At 36.0% G+C, this 19,745-nt stretch overlaps 1 protein-coding gene across 1 annotated transcript; it reads left to right on the top strand.

Moving 5' to 3' along the window:
• Positions 1 to 3,071: 3,071 nt before the first annotated feature.
• On the top strand, positions 3,072 to 8,151 carry LOC115928878 (actin-binding protein IPP-like). Its single transcript, XM_030996907.1, has 5 exons — positions 3,072 to 3,395; positions 3,990 to 4,128; positions 4,767 to 5,662; positions 6,589 to 6,809; positions 7,448 to 8,151. Exons 1-5 carry the CDS (start codon positions 3,125 to 3,127, stop codon positions 7,670 to 7,672), a joined length of 1,752 nt encoding a protein of 583 aa, XP_030852767.1. The 5' UTR covers positions 3,072 to 3,124; the 3' UTR covers positions 7,673 to 8,151.
• Positions 8,152 to 19,745: the final 11,594 nt, after the last annotated feature.

Raw genomic sequence — 19,745 nt, 5'->3', positions numbered from 1 at the left:
TGGAAGAGTGTTTGGGTACGCTTGGCTTTATATGTACCGTTTCCGATTTTCCAATTTATGAATCACTCAGCTCCCTTGGGGTGAGTGTATTCTTTTCGTCTAGCCTAACATCCAAACTCTTTTCTTTAATACTTATCGAAATCAAACATAAGGTTTTGATTTCGATTAATTATATACCATGCCTAAAAGTGCAAATCGCACTTCTGAAAAGCACTATATTGATTCTATCAATTGGCTTTTATTATCTCTTCTTTGTTCAACTGTTTTGTAGAGCCTATAATTGGTACAAAAGCAGTTTAATTAAGAGGTGTTCTTGACAGGAAACCAATACTTAGAACACACATACCCCTAGGTGCCTTGTGAGTGCTGTGCGTACACAATCATGAGAGTTTCATTCTCAGATCCTCGATCGAGCCCAGGATCAATTTACTTTACAGTCTCTCTCTACGTCTTCCGTATCTCCATTAATTTTGATTTGTATAGTAATCGCCACCAGGCGCTTACGCAGGGGGGGGGGGGGGGGGGGGGGGTCGAAACCCCCTTCAATTTTTGTTTATGTGTGTGTTTTGGAGGAACATCCCCCCTCCGCCCTCATATTTTGTTTTTAATATTTAAAAAAAAAAATGGTGCCAAAGGGTGACCAAAAAAGTTGTCCTTAACCCCCCCCCCCCAACTGAACGAAAGGGGCACCCCTGAAAATAACCCGTGGACAATTACCCCACCATTGAAAATTACCCACTTGGACTACCCCCCCCCCCCCCACCCAGGACAAGCAAGGGCAACCAGCCAACCACCCCCGGGGAGAATCCCCCTCCCCAGAAAAATTACCCCCTATTGACATGTTCATTAAAAGGGAAGTAACGGCCTGAAAATAAATTAGTTTTAATTAAAGCATTTCTTTTTCGGGGGGGGGGGGGGTAATTGTCCTCGGGGGGGGGGGGGGTAATGGTCCACGGGCGGTATATTTTGGGGGTTTAATTGTCCCGCTGGTAATTGCCCGGGGGGGGGGGGGGTGAATGTCCAGGGGGTATTTGTCCTAGAACCGTATTTGATCACATGTGCAGGTCGATAGAGCACATCTCTAGGACGATTTAAGTATTTTGATGAACAGGGGTCAGAAATAAATATCTAACATCAATGCTCTCTCTGACGAGTTTTGTGTGCGATTATACAGCCGAAATTTATACATATGAAGCGGATATATTTGAGAAAACTTCCATATATTAACTTTATTTTATGGAGCAAATGTGCAGGTCGATAGAGCACATCTCCAAGTCGATATAAGTATACTGATGAACATAAGACAGAAAATAAATATGTAACATCAACGCTCTCTCTGAGGAGTTATTTGGGTGTGATTACAGACTATGAAGCGAATATAATTTTTACCTGGGGCACCCCTGAAAATTACCCACGAGGACAACCCTGCCCCCCCCCCCCAGGTCAAGCAAGGACGGCACCCGCCGAGGAGAATTACCCCCTCCCCCCCCCCCCCCAGAAAAATCGCCCCCTATTCATTTAAGGGATAGTCCACCCTGAAAATATAAGTTGTTTTTATAATAAAAGCATGATTTTTGTTCGGGGGATGGGGGGGGGGGGGTAATTGTCCCACTTGTAATTGGCCCTGGGGTAATTATCCAGGGGTAATTGTCCTACAACCGCATTTGATCACATCGGTCGCAAATGGCCGCCGTTTAATTCACACACAGCTAGCTATTGAAAAAAAAAGGGACATTTCCCCCATGACGTCATAATTATACTCGGACCGGTCATCAGTGAACGTGAACTCGTAAGCTCTACAAAATCTATTCAGATTTTTCCAAATTCCTGTACTTGCTAGCTTTTATTAACTTTAAAGATGAGAGCTGAGAAGTCAAATTGATGTCCATTTAATTTTAGTCATATTTTGGGGAAAACGGCTTAGAGTCTAACCATCGATAGATCTATAAATGTTATATCATGATATCATTGTCCCATATGCTGACAACCATGTAAGTTTCACTTGCAGCCTGTGCTGTTGATCTCCGACATCGCGTCGCACCCAATCCCGGCACCCAATGTCATCAAGAAGAAGAAGAAGAAGAAGAAGAAGAAGAAGAAGAAGAAGAAGAAGAAGAAGAAGAAGAAGAAGAAGAAGAAGAAGAAGAAGAAGAAGAAGAAGAAGAAGAAGAAGAAGAAGAAGAAGAAGAAGAAGAAGAAGAAGAAGAAGAAGAAGAAGAAGAAGAAGAAGAAGAAGAAGAAGAAGAAGAAGAAGAAGAAGAAGAAGAAGAAGAAGAAGAAGAAGAAGAAGAAGAAGAAGAAGAAGAAGAAGAAGAAGAAGAAGAAGAAGAAGAAGAAGAAGAAGAAGAAGAAGAAGAAGAAGAAGAAGAAGAAGAAGAAGAAGAAGAAGAAGAAGAAGAAGAAGAAGAAGAAAAAAAAAAAAAAAAAAAGAAAGAGAGAGAGAGAGAGATAAAAAGAAGGAGGAGGCCGGAGGATGAGAAGAGGAAGAAGAAAGGAGAAAATGAAAAATAAAGAGGGGTAGGAGGAGGAGAAAACTTTGATGTTACATGAATAATTATTTCTATCACACCAGTTCAGACTGGTGTGCTGTGAGAGGCACAGTTTAAACAATTGCCTAATTAAGGGTGATGTCAAAACTGTAATGTGCCCTGAGACGATGTCAATAGGCCAAGTCCAGTCTCAAGATCATCAAGGAGTTTTAACCATGACACCAGAAATAAGCAGGCAATGTGTGTTTTATATACTGCATCCCCATGTCAATTCTTAAAAAGAGATAAACTTTTCAAAGTGTATTTATTTGTAGAGGCAAATGAAATGTACCTGTCATAATTGCATGTGCCTGTCTGCATGTATCCATTGTTGACTTTATCTAGTGTATGTAAAGGGCTGATATCGCTTTGCCAAGTTGATGTCAACTATGAAAATAACAATTAGTTCAGTGTAAAACTAAAGAAGTGAGCGGGAATGTCGCAGAATTCTTGTGAGGATTTATCCATGGCTTTCATTTTTTCTCTCCCTCTAAAGAAAAATGGTGTTATCCATCAAATATATAATCAATACATGTTTCTGATTGTTCCAATGTGTAGATAGATTGACTACCTATAGAAGCAATGACTGCTTGGCTATGTCTGAAACACAAGTGCATCGATCTGATACCCATGCCTCCACCATCCTCAAAGGACTCGATAGACTGCGTAAAGATCACATCTTCTGTGATGTCCAGCTCCAGGTTGGTCCTCAGTTATTCCAGGCCCATCGATTGGTCCTATCAGCTTGTAGTCCGTACTTTGACGCCTTGCTTACAAGTGGACTGAGTGAGACTCATCAAGATGTCATCAACATACAGGGCGTGCAACCAAACATCTTTGAGCACTTGCTGGAATTCATATACACAGGTAAACTACTTCCTACAGTCTGTAAACAGATAGACTTTTTAATTGTTCAAGTTTCAAAATTCAAGATAATTTATTGTCTGATTAAAAAATACAAAAATTTGTCCTCCACTGGCAAGTGACATACATATACAAGCAACATAAACAATATATAAATACATTCGAGGATACAAAGAAAATACAGAAAATACAACAATAATAATAATAGCAATAATAGCAATAACAAAAAACTGACATGTAAACTTGAAAACTGGCATTTAAAATTGAATCTCTACACAATTACGTATGCCATGCTCTTTTTTCTTGATGAAAGAGTCAGGGGGGCTCTAGTGAGGTCATGTCACTGTCATAGTAAAAACCTGAATGGACTTAGTACCTTTAAATGGATGTCTACCCCAGCCACCCACATTGTGTCCAATGATAACACATACTTGTTGTAAGTTGTCTGTTACATGGGCCGGGTAAGTTTGTTGACTTTTAGTTTAGTTTTAGGCATTGGAGTGATTTTTCTTTGCTGAAAGCATGATTTTTACTATCTGAAAATGAAGGGTCTTGATTATGTGATAAGAAAGTAAAATTTATGTCTATTTTTAACAGGTCACCTTGATGTTACTACAAGCAATGCCCAAGGGTTGCTGTTTGCAGCTGATATGTTTCAACTCAATGAAATTAAACAAATTTCTGCATCTTTTCTCAAACTTCAGTTACATTCTTCAAATTGTCTTGGTTTTTTAAGGTGAGCAATAATGTTTATTATATTGCACATACTAAGAATCTTGCTCTACGATTGGTCAAAAATAAATCATGTGATGAAAGATAGTATGCCCATCATTGATGGGAGAAGAAAAGTTTGTTACACTGTGTAGATAGTACTACCATCTTCAGTGAAAGTGCAAGGCACTTTAATTGTACATGCTGTCTCTTGCTCTCCTCTTAAAGCGCTTTTAGTGTTAGTACGTGAACTTTGGTCATGCGCGATTTTTAATTTTGATAATTGAGATCTTGTAATAGTCTGCACAATTGTGTTTTTTTTAAATCAAGGGTCGTAACAACATTGCCTTGATATACTAATATAAGTGTTTTTTCTTAATAAAGGAAATTTTTTGTTGACACTGATGTAGATATATGTAATTGACAATAAAAGGAATTTAAAAGCGATTAGAACACTTTGTGAACCAGAAGAAAAAAAATTGTTCAATTAAAACTTTTGGGTGGCCTTCAGCTATTAATAGTCCTTATTGTGGAACTTGAAAGACATTAATAAGTTTTATCTTTGATAATGCATGTATAATGTGTTGGTGTAGAAATTCCCTTTAACCTGATGTATAATCTTGACTAACGCTGATGTTACTTTATTTTTATTTTGTCTGCTAGGTTTTCGCAGGCCTTATCTTGCCCAGAGCTTAGTACAGCGAGTAGAGCTTACATACACTCTAAGATTAGTGAGGTCAAAGGTGAAGAAGAGTTCTTTGACCTTGATGTAGAAACACTGATAGAGATCCTTCAGAGTGAGGACCTACGAGTGGACAATGAATATGAGGTCTTTGAAGCAGCCATGAACTGGATATCACATGATCCACCAAACCGACGGAAACATTTGGTGAGGGTTCTTGAGCCAGTAAGGATACCCATCATACAGCCTGCTCAACTCTTCAAGTATGTTGAGGAATGTAAGGATCTTAGCTTGAGGATTGCAACGGGAAAGCTCCTCCAGGATTACCATCCAAGAAGAAAGTCTCAGGCATCGACCAAAGTCTCACATGCTAAGTCTCTATTGCCTTCAAAGTATTACCAGCCTCGTAAAAGCTCCAGGAAGCGTTTGCTTGTGATGGGTGGCTACTGCATAAAGAACAGTGAAGGGTGGTCAGGATGGGGCAACACAACAACCCTTAGTGATGTGGAACTTTACGATTCGTTTGATCAAACATGGCATCCCTTTCCTGCTATGCAGCAGCCACGTAGCGGGTTCGGTGCAGCTGTACTTGGTGGAACTGTCTATGCCATAGGTGGTGAGCATGAGTCTCTACTCTCACAGAATGTGGAAAAATATGATGCGGTGGAGAATTGTTGGACAAAGATGTCTCCTCTTCTGTGCCCCAGGAGCTCCCATGGAGTGTGCGTGGTAGAGAATAAGATCTATGTATTTGGAGGCTGGGTTGGTCTAGAGATGGGAGCTGACATCGAGAGATGTGACCCTGACGATGATGTATGGACAGTCCATGATAGGCTAGCATCCCTGAGAAGCAACTTTGGTGTGGTTTCTCATGAAGGTATAAAGATCTTATATGTTTTCATGTACATGTAATAAAATAGAAGTCATCATACATACATACATGATACATACATTGATACATACATATTGATATTTATATCGCGCGTTTACATAAACATGCTCAAAGCGCTATACATTAGTAAATAAAACAGAATGACAATAATAATATTTTTAACTGTCTTTTAATATATTATTGTATGTAGTAATCTCATCTCTTCTTGCATATATGAATGCTTCTCTAATTCATATATATGCTACAACATAATCTCATTCTGCCCCGCCTTTATTTATAATGGGATAGATGTACCAAGGGTTTCAAGATTATCTATCTGTTTCTAGTGCAATATCAATCTATACCAGTATTCAAAGGGTTACCTTAGAGCTAATCAAGACCAGGGGGGGGGGGGGGGTGTTTCACAAAGATCCTAAGTTGCACTTGGCTCTAAGTTGGACTTAAAAATTATGGAAAGCCGTTAGCATCTTTTAAAATATTTTGTAAAAGTTATTTTGAAAGGTATAAAATGTTGATTCAAATCATTCATATTTTCTATCATCAAGAAGATTTCAAGTTCTTGATGTGGAATTTATAAAAAGTCAAAAATATTGAATTTTTGCTTTTGAATATATTTCATTTTAAGGCTACAAATGGCTCTCCATAATTTTTAAGGCCAACTTAGTGATAAGTTCTACTTAGGATCTTTGTGAAACACCCCCCAGAAATTGTAATTTTGCAAAGTGTTTCTCAAAGCAGCCCTTTCATCAATTGCTGACTATCGTTTAGTGCAAAAATGCACGTGTGGCATAACTGTAACTGTGCAGAGAGCCAAAGAAAACAAACTAATAACAGTTTTCTCAACTGTTTCAGACTTGATGACCTTGGTACCATTTTCTGCCCTTTTTGTTTTCTATTGATACTGTACGTAGGTCTAGTATACCTAGCTGGTGGGGCTTCTGATACTGGTACGGAACTGAGGCTTGTGGAGAGCTACAATCCTGTTATCAAAGAATGGACTCAGCTTGCTAGCATGCGTACAAGACGATCACAGTGTGCAATGGCTGTATTAGACGACGCCCTCTATGTTGTAGGAGGGTACAACTCATCAAAGAATGTCCTATCATCGGTTGAAAGGTACTCTTTATTAGAGGTGAGTCCAGTTCCTATCATCTATCTATCTCCAAAAGCTCTGAGGCCATCGGGGTAACATTGCTGTTGACCTTGAGATACAGCTAGAACTAGAACAACTGGAGGCTGACACTTACTGAGAACCTGCAGTTCATATTGTAAATAACACGAAAATTGATGCTTCCCAAATAACAAAATTTAGAGCTAAAGGCAGTACTTTGTCTTACTATAAGATCCTTCTGTTCACCATCTCCTCCCCCCCCCCCCCTTTCTCTCTCTCTGTCTTCAACTCTTTGTTCTTACTTCTTCAGTATAATAATGACTGTTTCAGTATAATAATGACTGTTTACCAATTTATTCGTTGTCAAGCCCAAAAGCGAGTTCTGTCAATTGCCTTACCATAGCAAAAAGAACAGACATTGATGGGTCTTAGTTCGTTTTTTAAATAATGTTATGCACCAAAAGTGAGTAAAAGTAAAATGGAAATACTGAAGTATTTATTTATTCTGAAGGGAGACTAAAAGTGAAACTTAAAAAAAGTTAGCTTGGATTCTGTACATATGGCCTTCCATACTATAACTCTCATGGTTATTCTCATAGGAACGTTTCTTTTAATTGGTTATTGTCAGTCTTATAATACAATCATTTTTACTCTCTTAGGACAAGTGGATGAAAGTGAAGTCCATGATAATGCCTAGAGCATGTGCTGGAGTGGCTGTAGCACATGGTAAACTTTATGTGGTAGGCGGCAAAGGATCAAGTAGACCAAATACTGCCCCACCTACGTTGGACACTATGGAGTGCTATGACCCTGAGACTGACATCTGGATTGACCTTGGTCGAATGACTGTAGGTCGTTGTGAGGCAGCTGTAGCAGTACTGTGACCCCGAGACTGACATCTGGATTGATCTAGGTCAAATGACTGTGGGTCGTTGTGAGGCAGCTGTAGCAGTACTGTGACCCCGAGACTGACATCTGGATTGACCTAGGTCAAATGACTGTGGGTCGTTGTGAGGCAGCTGTAGAAGTACTGTGACCCCGAGACTGACATCTGGATTGACCTTAGTCGAATGACTGTGGGTAGTGTGAGGCAGCTGTAGCAGTACTGTGACCCCGAGACTGACATCTGGATTGACCTAGGTCGAATGACTGTAGGTCGTTGTGAGGCAGCTGTAGCAGTACTGTGACCCTGAGACTGACATCTGGATTGACCAAGGTCGAATCACTGTAGGTCGTTGTGAGGCAGCTGTAGCAGTACTGTGACACTGAGACTGACACCTGGGTTCTGATTTATTTCGTTATTCCACTCCGATCAATCCATTATAGATCATTCTTGTATGAATATGATGAAATGCCACTTGAAGCACAACAAGATATTCTATTGGTTTATCAACTGCCTGTTTTTTTTTTTTTTACCTATTTCAATGTCCAAAAGCTTTTGTTGCATTCATATCTAGGAGGGAATTTTCAAATGTTTGATTTGATTTGATTTATTCATTATTGATTTCTGCATCATTTCATAAAACATATATTTTCATGCACATGGATTTGAATTTGATGTTCAATATTTCCAATACAGTACGATGCAAGTAGGGTTTAGAAGTCTCAGTTTGACTGTTCCCTGCTACAAGTAACTGCTCTTATGGCACATGCCTATAGATTTATGACAATACAGTGCATCCCAGAAAAAAAAAGTCGTTTGGCGGGCGGTATCTGAATTTCAAAGAGAAAATCACATTTCTAGAAAGTTGAGTTTCTGCCCTTTCATATCACACCTCAATCAGGAAAAATGAGCAAGGAATGACAAAGTTCTGTTTTTTTAAAGTAGCCCTTACATTTTCATAATTTTGGCAAACAAATTTGTTTTCACTGGCTGCCTGCCGTAGCAAAAAGCAGAATTGACAAAAGACTTAACTCCTGTTTCGTTGACAATCAGCCATGCATGAAGTCTTTCGCCTACGGCTGATTGTCAACGAAACGGAGTTAAGTCTTTTGTTAATTGTTAATTACGTTTGTTGATACGGCAGGCAGCCAGTGAAAACGAATTCATTTAATCAAATTATAGAAATGCAAGCACTACTTTAAACAAACAGAACTTTGTTATTCCTCGCTTATTTTTCCTGAATGAGGTGTCATATGAAAGGGCAGAAACTCAACTTTCTAGAAATGTGATTTTCTCTTTGAAATTCAGATACCGCCCGCCAAACGACTTTTCGGTTTTCTCTCTTCAAATTGATTATAATCACCCATGCGTGAAATATGCATCATAATGAGTTGCATCAAATGAAAGAGGAGGATCTAAGCTTTCCAAATATGTTTCATTTATTAATTATACATGTGATTAAGTTATGATTAAACATCGATAATTCTCGGTTTCGTTTTTTCTGGGAAGCACTGTACAATTTCCTTATCTGACTTGTTTAGCTATCTGCTGGTGATTTTGTTCACGGATTGGCAATATTTATATATCTTCCTATCATGTTAATAATTCGTTTTTATTTATCGATTCCACACTCTTTCACACTCATTCTAATCTTAGATGGAACAAAAATGTTTTTTCTGTCAGGTTTGGTAATTAGGTGGTCTGTCGATGACAGATCACCTATTGATTTCGTTAGAATTTTCTTTCTTTATTCTTTATTCTTTATTCTTTATTCTTTCTTTATTTATTTTTATTTATTCCGTACACTTTTTTTGTGTATACGTTTACTCGAACTCGACCTGGTCAATTTCCTTCAAATTTCTGCTAGTCATCAGGCCCTATGATATGAAGTTCCCGAAACCTTTTTCAAGTTCATGGGGTCATCGTGACGTCATCCAGGCGCCATTTTGTAAAAATCAGGTCATTATCATATCTCAATAACGAGTAATCAAAAATAAACCATATTTAGTATACATCAACTTCCGGTCAAAGGTCAACTAAAAATGTCAACAAAATCCGTGCGCGCACCTCGACGCGCACGTACGCCCGCTTAAAATTTTTAAAATGCTCCAATTCGTCCCAAATTTTGTTTGCACACGTTTCAGGTCATTTTAAGCATTTCAAAATTTTCCGTCCGTAAGTGTCCCCGCGCGCGTTGCGCGCGCTCACAGCGCGCGTAAAAAGTCAAATTTAATTTTTTTTACATGATTTAGATTCCTCTTACCGTAAATGACAATTTACATTAATTTCAGTCACTCTTGACCTTTCATAAGGCCGTGAGCGCGCGTCAAAGTTCAAAATCCGCGCGTGCTGCTATGGGAAATATAATGCAAATTTGATCAAAAACATGACATTTTAAGAATCAAAATAGCTCTTCAGATAATCAATTGATCCCAATTTTTATATCATGGTTGGAAAAAGCATGAGTTGGAGATATGATTTCATGTGTAATTTGACCCTCAATTAACTCATGACGTCATCATAATGGCCTCCGAACTCAAAATTTTAATTTGCATATTATGACGTCAGCAGATTTTTGGAAAATTGATTGTATCTTTTTAAATATTGATCAATTTTCTTTCAAATTTTGATATGTTCTACCTGAGAATATTCTCTACAAAAGCAGTCACCACGATATTTCATTTTGACAATGGTATCATGGCGTATTTTTGCGATTAAAGGAGGCATGTCAATTTTTCACATTTTGCGTGTATTCTCTATGGGACATGACTTTTTCTCAAAACTGGATTCTACATTCTCGTCTTTCGCGAGCCATATCTCCGTCGTTTTATCTTTGTTTACGCTGAGCTTTGAGTGTGTTGTAGCTGAGACAATAAGCTATCACAAGTGTGCCCTTTATTTCTCGATCAGATGCCGGGATCATGCTCATATCTCACATACAAAGTGGGATTTGATAATTCCATTTTCCGTTTACGTGTAATCTCTATGGGAAATGTTTTGGTATATCGGTAACGCACTTGACTTCCGACCTCGAGGTCCCTGGTTCGAGTCCGGGCGTCTCCAACAATTTTTTTTCTTCACTTTTTTTTCTTTTTGACCTTTCACTCTACCATCTCCTTTGAATATTAAAACACGTACAATTGCAAATAATGTAATAAACAACCATATTTACTTTATTATTACCCTATTATCACTAGATCCATTACTTTTGGCGTGTAATCCTTATGGGAGATGACTTTTTCTCAAATCTGGATTCTACATTCTTGTCTTTTGCGAGCAATATCGCTGTTATTTCTGCTTGGTTTTTGTTGATTTTTGAGTATGTTGTTGCTGAGACTATACGCTATCTAAATCTTCTCTAATTTTGTTCAGTCTGATGTCATCGTGGTCTGTTGATGATAATCATCAACATCATCATGATCATCATGATCATCATCATCGTCATCCCCATTACTATCAAGATCATCATCATGATCATCATGATGATCATCATTGTTTACATGTCTATATAACTTCTCCCTTTCTCAATATAGTAAATATTATAATCTCTCATAAGACTTGAAGACAGACCACCTAATTCGTCCCCATGACGAATTAAATTTCTAGTTTTCCTTTTCAATTCAGTATCATGCTATTCAATATCCGCTAACATGCACATGGATACATATATTTCATTTTAAAAAGGGGCCATTCTTTTTTCATACTGTACACAAATTTACAATGACGCTTGAGGATCTAGCTAAATATATTTGCATCGATGATACATCAAGAAGTACTATTGATGTTTCTGAAAAATAGTTTTAGCTTTTTCTGAGAATGATTCATTATATATTTGTTTTATATCCTCCTTCCACCTGTATCATTCCTTGGACACTTTTGTAATAACATGTACCGTACTCACATTCACGTCAAATTAAAAAAAGAAATGAAAGAAAATTGCACGGCTCAAATGAAACATTGAAGGATTTAAATATATTTAGCTGGCGCTGTACTGCAGTAGTGTAGTGCAGTTTATAAAGCTCAGCGTAAATTGCTGAATTTTGCCAGTTTCAGCAGGTTGGGGGGGGGGGGGGGGGGGGGGGAAGGGGGTCGAAGAAAACAAATAGTTTATTTTTTCCCCTAGGGAAAGGTCAACTATTTGTGACGTCAGTAATAAAAAATGAACTATTCAGCAGGAAACGTCATTTCTAGTAAAACTATTCTTTTTTCTTGTTGTGTACACTCCTAATGCAACAATCTTACATCTAATGGTATTTAAGGATATCACACTTTCCATTAGAGAATCGACATGTCTTGCCTCTTTCAAAAGATCCCTGAAAAACAAACTTTTTCCCTCAATAACTTAAAGGTAAAGACCAGTTTTGGACCGCCCCCCTCTCAAAAAATGAAATGGAAGCTCTTATTTACCAATCATGTGAAAGAATATGATTTGACTATTACATGATCATACAAATTTTGCTGAGAAACCGCCTACTAATTGATATATTTGGTAAATTAGTTTATCTATTGGTGTGTGAGTCTATGTGTGTGTAGTCCCATATACATCTTTCTGTGCACAGTGCTTGTAACTTTACGAAGACTGGACCAAATTTCTTATCATGTTGATGATTCCAGAACCTTGCAGTACACACCAATACTTATATGCTAGATGATCAACCTTTTCTGATCGATTCTACAACGTTTCTTTCACGATGCAATTGCATGACCAAAACTGGTTGTTGTTGTTGTTGTAGGTAATAGTTTAATGGCGTTCATTCAGTATTGAATATATACGCCATATCTTTAATTTTATAAGAAAATCAGTTATACATAAGAAAACTGAGGATAAAGATTTGTAATGCTATAATTAATTAATCAAGACCATAACTGGTCTTTATCTTAATGTGATTTACCTAATTTCATGAATCTATGAATTTTATGTTTCTCTTCACATTCTGTAATTTTGTAAGCGCTATGGTACTTTTTGTCTTTAGCGGTCCTAAATGATCAATATTGTTAAACGCAAAGAGTTTGTTCTCAATAATACAGTGCAATAATATCATAGTTGAAAATTGCAATTGTATGTTACTATATATAGTCTGTGATGATTTTGTAAATTACGATTGACAAACTATTGTTTGCATTAGTGGGTCATATCAGGGAGAACGGGATGAACATATAACTAAAAAAGTAATTCTTCTTTTACAGTGGAAACTCGTTATAATGTACACATTATTGAAATTGTACAAGAGGTCTTAATTGTCAGTGTTTACAAATACATCTAGAGTGATCTTAGGTATTTGCATATTGCCCACTTCTCTCCATTGAAGAACTCTTTTTGAATGATTACTTGCATAAAAACTAAAGATATTGTGATGGCGTCTTATATGTAATAATGTAGCCTAGTATCTGTAGTACATTCGATATAAAAATTAAGAGGCAACAATAAATATTTACAAAGTAACAAAATATTAAAAATGTCACATGATAATACATGTATATGTCCCACTTCACGTGTTCTCCCCAGGGGCGTAGACAACGGGGGGGATGAGGGGGATGCATCCCCCCCACCTCACAAGGTGGGGGGGATGGCATGTACAATCATCCCCCCCCCCCCCCCCCAGGTTTTGGGGAATGATATTTGCTTACCTAATAAGTCATAATGATGATAATAATAGTAATAATAATAATGATAACAATTATAATATTAATAATAATAATAATTATGACGATGATAATAATAATCCTCATCATTATTGTAATTGTGTTTATTGTTATTAGCCGCATTCACACGGTGAAAAAAAAAAAGAAAGAAAAAAGAATGCACGCTGGAGAGAAACCCTTTCAAGTGCAAATATTGTGAGAAGATATTCAACTCATCTGGTAATTAACTTAACCAAACACATGATAACTCTGGATATAACTGTGTATTTAACTGTTACTTGATTTAAAAAGACGTTATCATGCACTGCTTTTTATGGTCTCCATTGTGTTAATAGATGCCAGGAAAACATCACTTACGGGGTTCAAATAAACACCCCCCCAAAAATCGGCTCGCGGCTCGTGGACGATGCTCTGCATCGTCATTATTTTGGTCACCCCCCCCCTTAGCAAAAAGCTAGATCCGCCCCTGAGTCATCCCCCCCAGGTGTACGAACCTGTCTACGCCACTGGTTCTCCCCTATCTTTTCTATAACTACCAGTATACACCAGTACTTATGAAATCTGTATATAGTATATTGCCACCGTCCTATATAGATTATATAAAGCATATATACTTGTTTATACAAAAATATATATATATATATATATATATGTATAAGATTAATTTTAGTATTTTCCTTTAATTCATATATCTCTGAAATAATGTATTTTGTTGAAAGATAGGTCATGCTATTTAAATTCTGCTATAACAGTTTACATCAATGATATTTGCAATTTTTAAGGAAACACACGTACTACAGTGTTATTCTTAGTTTGTCAATGATGAAAAAACATAACAAATAAATAGGAGATGGCATTTCCAATTCTAAGCTACAGTATCTTGTTTTATTTATTTTCTTGTTTATTTTGTAATCATGGTTATATATGTATGTTGGATTATAATGTACATTTATTAACTTGACATACATTCATTGTTCTTTAGGCAACTATGAGATTGTAGTCTGAGAAGATTATTTCTAGAATGGGTATTACAGGGTGTATCTGCCTTTAAAAAAAAGGAATTCATTTGACAAATGATGTATATTTACAGTAGAAAGTTGTGTGATAGTTGTAATAAAGAAAAATGGACCAAATCAGTGTACGTTCGTAAATAAAAGAAGAGATAGTTCCATCATGCTTTGGAAATTGCAATATGTCAACAGACTATACTTTGGTATGATCATGATTTACAATTTGTAAATTTGAATGGACTTTTAAATCGAGCTCTTGAGTACATAAAGGTCACATTAATCTTTTCGCCATAAAAAAAATCACTTTGGGGGCAGTGATATAAACGTTGGTCTTAGAAGCAGTGTCTAAAAGTGAATATTTGCCACAGTGACCCTTTCGTAATGTACAGCCATAACACTTTATGCCATAATTTGATCCATGAGCTAAACTTTCTGGGATGAAATCCAGCCGACTTGGGGGTTTATTTGAATAGCATATGGTTTGATCCCAACTTCCCGAGGGCGCTTTGTTGGTATGGTGCTCCTTGATCTGCAAAATGCTTTTGATACAGTTAATCATTGCGTCTTATTGAAGAAGTTACAACTAATGGGTTTTAATAAGGCAAGTTTAGATTGGTTCAGATCCTACTTATCTAATCGACACCAAGTAGTGGCCATTCGTTCCAAACTAATGCCTATAGCATGCGGTGTTCCTCAGGGAAGCATTTTAGGCCCAATTCTATTTTCAAGTTATATAAATGATATGCGTATTTGTATAAAAGATTTTAAACGTTTATTGTACGCAGATGACAGCGTACTACTCTATTCAAATCCTGATCCTAAATATATTGAGGAAAAGCTCAGTGAACAGCTGTCTACGTGTGTCGATTGGATGACTGATAATAAGCTTTCTTTACACTTGGGAAAAACAGAAAGCATTTTGTTTTGTTCTAAAAGTAGTTCTAAAAAGTCATTTGAATTCAAAGTGTCACACAATAATCAAGTTATCAAGAGAAAAGATTCTATGAAGTATTTAGGCATTGAGTTGGCTAGCGCAATTTAATTTTCATCTTTAGTAGAATCAGTTGTAAAAAAAAAAGCAAATTCTCGTCTGAAATTTTTGTACAGGTATCAAAGTTGTATGGATTTAAAAGCAAGACGTACACTCTGTTTTGCTCTTATTCAATGTTTATTTGACTATGCTAACCCTGCATGGTATAGTAACATAAACAAGTCAGATCAAAAGAAGTTGAAGATTATACAGAACAAAATGGTGAGATTTATCAACTATTCTGGTCCAAGAACTCATGTTGGCTACAGCGAACTTTCTAAAGCTGGTTTTCTTGAAGTCGACCAAAGATCGAAACAACTCGTATTGCATCACGTGCATAAAATATATCAAACTAGGTCGAATCATTATATTCGATCCAACTTCGATCTTGTTACTGATTTACATGATGATAATACAAGAAATAGCCGATTCAACTTTAACTTACCAGAAAGAGTAAGTAGTATTGGAAATTCGTTTTATTACGATGCCATAAAACATTGGAATTCCCTTCCCAATGGTGTAAAGGGAATAGAAAACTATGCTCATTTTAAGAGGAAATTAAAGGAATACCTAATACTTGACAGTCAGATAAGAGAAGTAAATGACATGTTATACATGTATGATTGAAATTTGTATTCTTCTGCCGGTTCATGCTTTTTCATTTTGTATATACTTATAGAAATTCTACAAATTCGTCATTATTTTCCTCTTCTTCCTCCGCCTCTTTTTCTTCTTCTCTTTCTTCCTTTTCTTCTTCTCCTTCTTCCTTTTCTTCTTGTACTTATTATCATTTCTATCATCAGTTTAATGTTGTTATTATTATTATCTTTAAGAAGTAATTCTTTTATTTTTATTTTCTGTCTGTAAATAATTATTACTTTTTTAAGTTATTAATTTTATACATGTCTGTAAGGGACCCCACTGGATATAAGCTCTCGAGCTTTCGTGGGTTATCCTGTTCAAGCTGACTTATTTCTGATCTGTTATTATTGTATATTGTTGTATGTTGGAAGCTTGTCGAATAAAAATCAATCAATCGATCTGATAGAGGTAATAACTTTGGTTGATTTAACTTGATTTTATTTGATTTTGTTTAATGTATTTTATTCATCATAGACTATAACACATAGGAAATGTGCATTCACTTTTAGCATGTTTAGTATTGTGGGCTTGACAGGTTGACTCTTCTGAATATAATTTTAAAAAAATTAAGTTAGTTTTATTCCATTCGTCATATAAAAAAACATACATAATTATAACAATGATATTTACAGATAAGTAAAGAACATACAAACAACATAACGAAAGATAAACACAAAATACAATTATATATACGGATGAGGAAACCGGCAAGAAATAACATTAAAGTCTTATGTGATGCTCGTGCCTTATGACATAATAAAGAATGTTACCCTTATCTATTACAGTTAACACGTTACACCTAACACCTAACACCTGTTTGCATATATATACGAATAATTTTATGGTATTCACATGAAACGTAATTGCTTGAATCTCTGTTCAAATGTATTTAAAGTTGGGCTTGATTTTACATATACACAAGACTATATCATTGTTATAACTTCCGGAGCCTGTGACCTACAATCATTGCTTTCTCTTTAGGCTCCATCATATTTCTTCCTTTATACAACTTAGTCTTATGTATTATTCTTTTTGTTTGTATAAACGCATCCTCAAATGAGTACAAAAATGTAACATGCCAAATGTAATGATGTATTATACAACATGTGAAATATGAAAATAAACTGAAACTGAGACAAGCATTGCTTTCTCTTTAGGCTCCATCATATTTTTTCCTTTATACAACTTAGTCTTATGTATTATTCTTTTTGTTTGTATAAACGCATCCTCAAATGAGTACAAAATGTAACATGCCAAATGTAATGATGTATTATACAACATGTGAAATATGAAAATAAACTGAAACTGAAACTGAAAACATGAGGAGGTAATTCATTCCATAAAATTAGTCATTTAAATAAAAAATAGAACTTTTAGAGACAGAATTTTAAATAAGTGGTCTATTAAAATGTGACGGTTGCCTATTTCCATATAAATGTATTTCAAAATATGAAATTTGTTTGAACGAGTATGGGGGAAATATCTTTTTGACATAAAAAAAAACAAATATGTCAATATTATAATCATTCGATTCAAATACATTAAAACATTTCAAACGAAGAAAATGAGGCTCTGTATGGGCAGGATAATGGGATCCACAGATAATACGTATTGCCTTCTTTTATAATGTATATAATCTATTCATACAATAATCATTTGAATTTACCCAAACAGTATTGCAACAATTCAATTGTGATAAAAACAATGCATTGAATATCATTAATAAAATCTTATAAGGAAAATGTTTCAATTTATGTAAAATACCAACTACTTTCGAGACTATATTACAAATTGCTTCAATATGAACGTGCCATGACATTTTACAATCAATTTGAATACCTTAAAATGTCAATGAATTACAACACTATATAACATTTCCTTTAATATTTTACTTCTATATCATCAGTTCTAATGTGTTTTTTTTGTGAAAATCATGTAATTAGTTTTCTTTACATTTAAGATTAATTAATTAATATTTAACCATTGAGAAATGTTCAGAAGCTCAATATTTCATATCACTAATCTATTTAAATCGTTATCAGACAAATACAATCTTGAATCTTCCGTATATAAAATACACTGCAATATTTGTGAAGCCTGAGTAATATCATTCATGTATACAATAAATAATAACGGTCATTTAACATTTTAACAAAACACCTCGGGGGGGGGGGGGGTGGGGGTTGAACCTCCCCCTCAAATTGTGTATGTGATGTGTGTAATTTTTGATGGAACCCCCCCCCCCCCCTCAAATTTTTGTTGGTGCAAAAGGGTGACCCAAAAAGTAACCTTACCCCCCCCCTTGAGTCTTTGCGAAATTTTTGGGCCCCCAAAAAAATGTGTTCTTACCCCCCCCCCCCCCCCCCCCCCCAGGTATGCAATTTATGAAAGTGAGAGATCTTTAAAAACTGTTCGAATGTGGATGATGATGTAATAATATATCAAACAATAATGATGGGTTCTTGTATACCTTTCATATCTGGTGAAATGCCACTCCTGGCTCCTCATTTTTTTTTAATCATGGCAAATAGCATTATTCATAAACAACGCAGCGCTCCAGTATTTAAAATATTAATATCTACCAGGTACCTATTTATCTCACTTAGTGAGTTGAGTAACAAATGCAGAGTACTGTAAAGTCTTGCCATCGGGAAGTTATTGATGCAAAATGGATTCGAACCCCGTACTTCATTTCCGCAACATTTCCATGAGACCACATCATCTCACTTTCAAATGCTACCAGATCAGTTCGAGATCAATCTTATCGTGTTGAATTGAGACTGGGATCAGAGTGTTAATTTCCTGCTGTATTCTTTAAAAGCAATTTTCTTGAGATTGGGCTAAATTGTCATCGTATTATTTAATTATTGTCGTTATTGATATTGTCAGTGCATTCATAGGTCTCTTTAAATGTTAACTTCCCGATAGGCATTGTCAACGAAATGGTTACAAACAATTCCATATAGTCCATATTATATACCTCACTTAAGAAATCCAGCCATCTGATTGGTCGAAATTGCATTCATAAACTTTAACTATTCCTGTAAAATTCCCGGTAAAATTCCAAACCCATGTAATAGTTTTTAAAAATAGTTCTAAAATCCCAGTAACCATGGTTACCGGGAAAATAGTTCTAAAAAATAGTTCTAAAATCCCAGTTACCATGGTTACCGAAATAGTTCGGTCTAGGTGATATTGGTTTGAGCGATCGAGGATACCGTACGTGTGCGAAGAATTGGTCGTTATTTTCATACAAGACAAGACAACTCCAAACAAGACAAAAATGGCTAAAGACACTCTCCCAAGATTTCAACTTATCAAATGCAAGACTCGCTGACAGCAAGAACAAAAAAAGGGTACGTGAAATTATCCATAAACATGTTCGTTTAGATGCTGAAAATGGAGTACCAGCATAGACGTAGACGAAAATAGATCAGTCAGGGTGTCTGATCGCGCACCCGATGTTGTGTACAAAAATTCTTCCCATAGAGATTGCACGCAATGCAGTCTCTATGCAGTCTACGTGCATTGCGCGACCATGCAAAAAAAGTCAAGTTTTTAACCAAACAGTATTGCAACAATTCAATTGTGATAAAAACAATGCATTGAATATCATTAATAAAATCTTATAAGGAAAATGTTTCAATTTATGTAAAATACCAACTACTTTCGAGACTATATTACAAATTGCTTCAATATGAACGTGCCATGACATTTTACAATCAATTTGAATACCTTAAAATGTCAAT

This window comes from Strongylocentrotus purpuratus, unplaced genomic scaffold (assembly GCF_000002235.5).
Source record: "Strongylocentrotus purpuratus isolate Spur 01 unplaced genomic scaffold, Spur_5.0 spur5_scaffold_3, whole genome shotgun sequence".
NCBI lineage: Eukaryota > Metazoa > Echinodermata > Echinoidea > Camarodonta > Strongylocentrotidae > Strongylocentrotus > Strongylocentrotus purpuratus.
The sequence above is the reverse complement of the archived record's forward strand: the minus strand, read 5'-3'. Positions and strand labels throughout refer to the sequence as shown.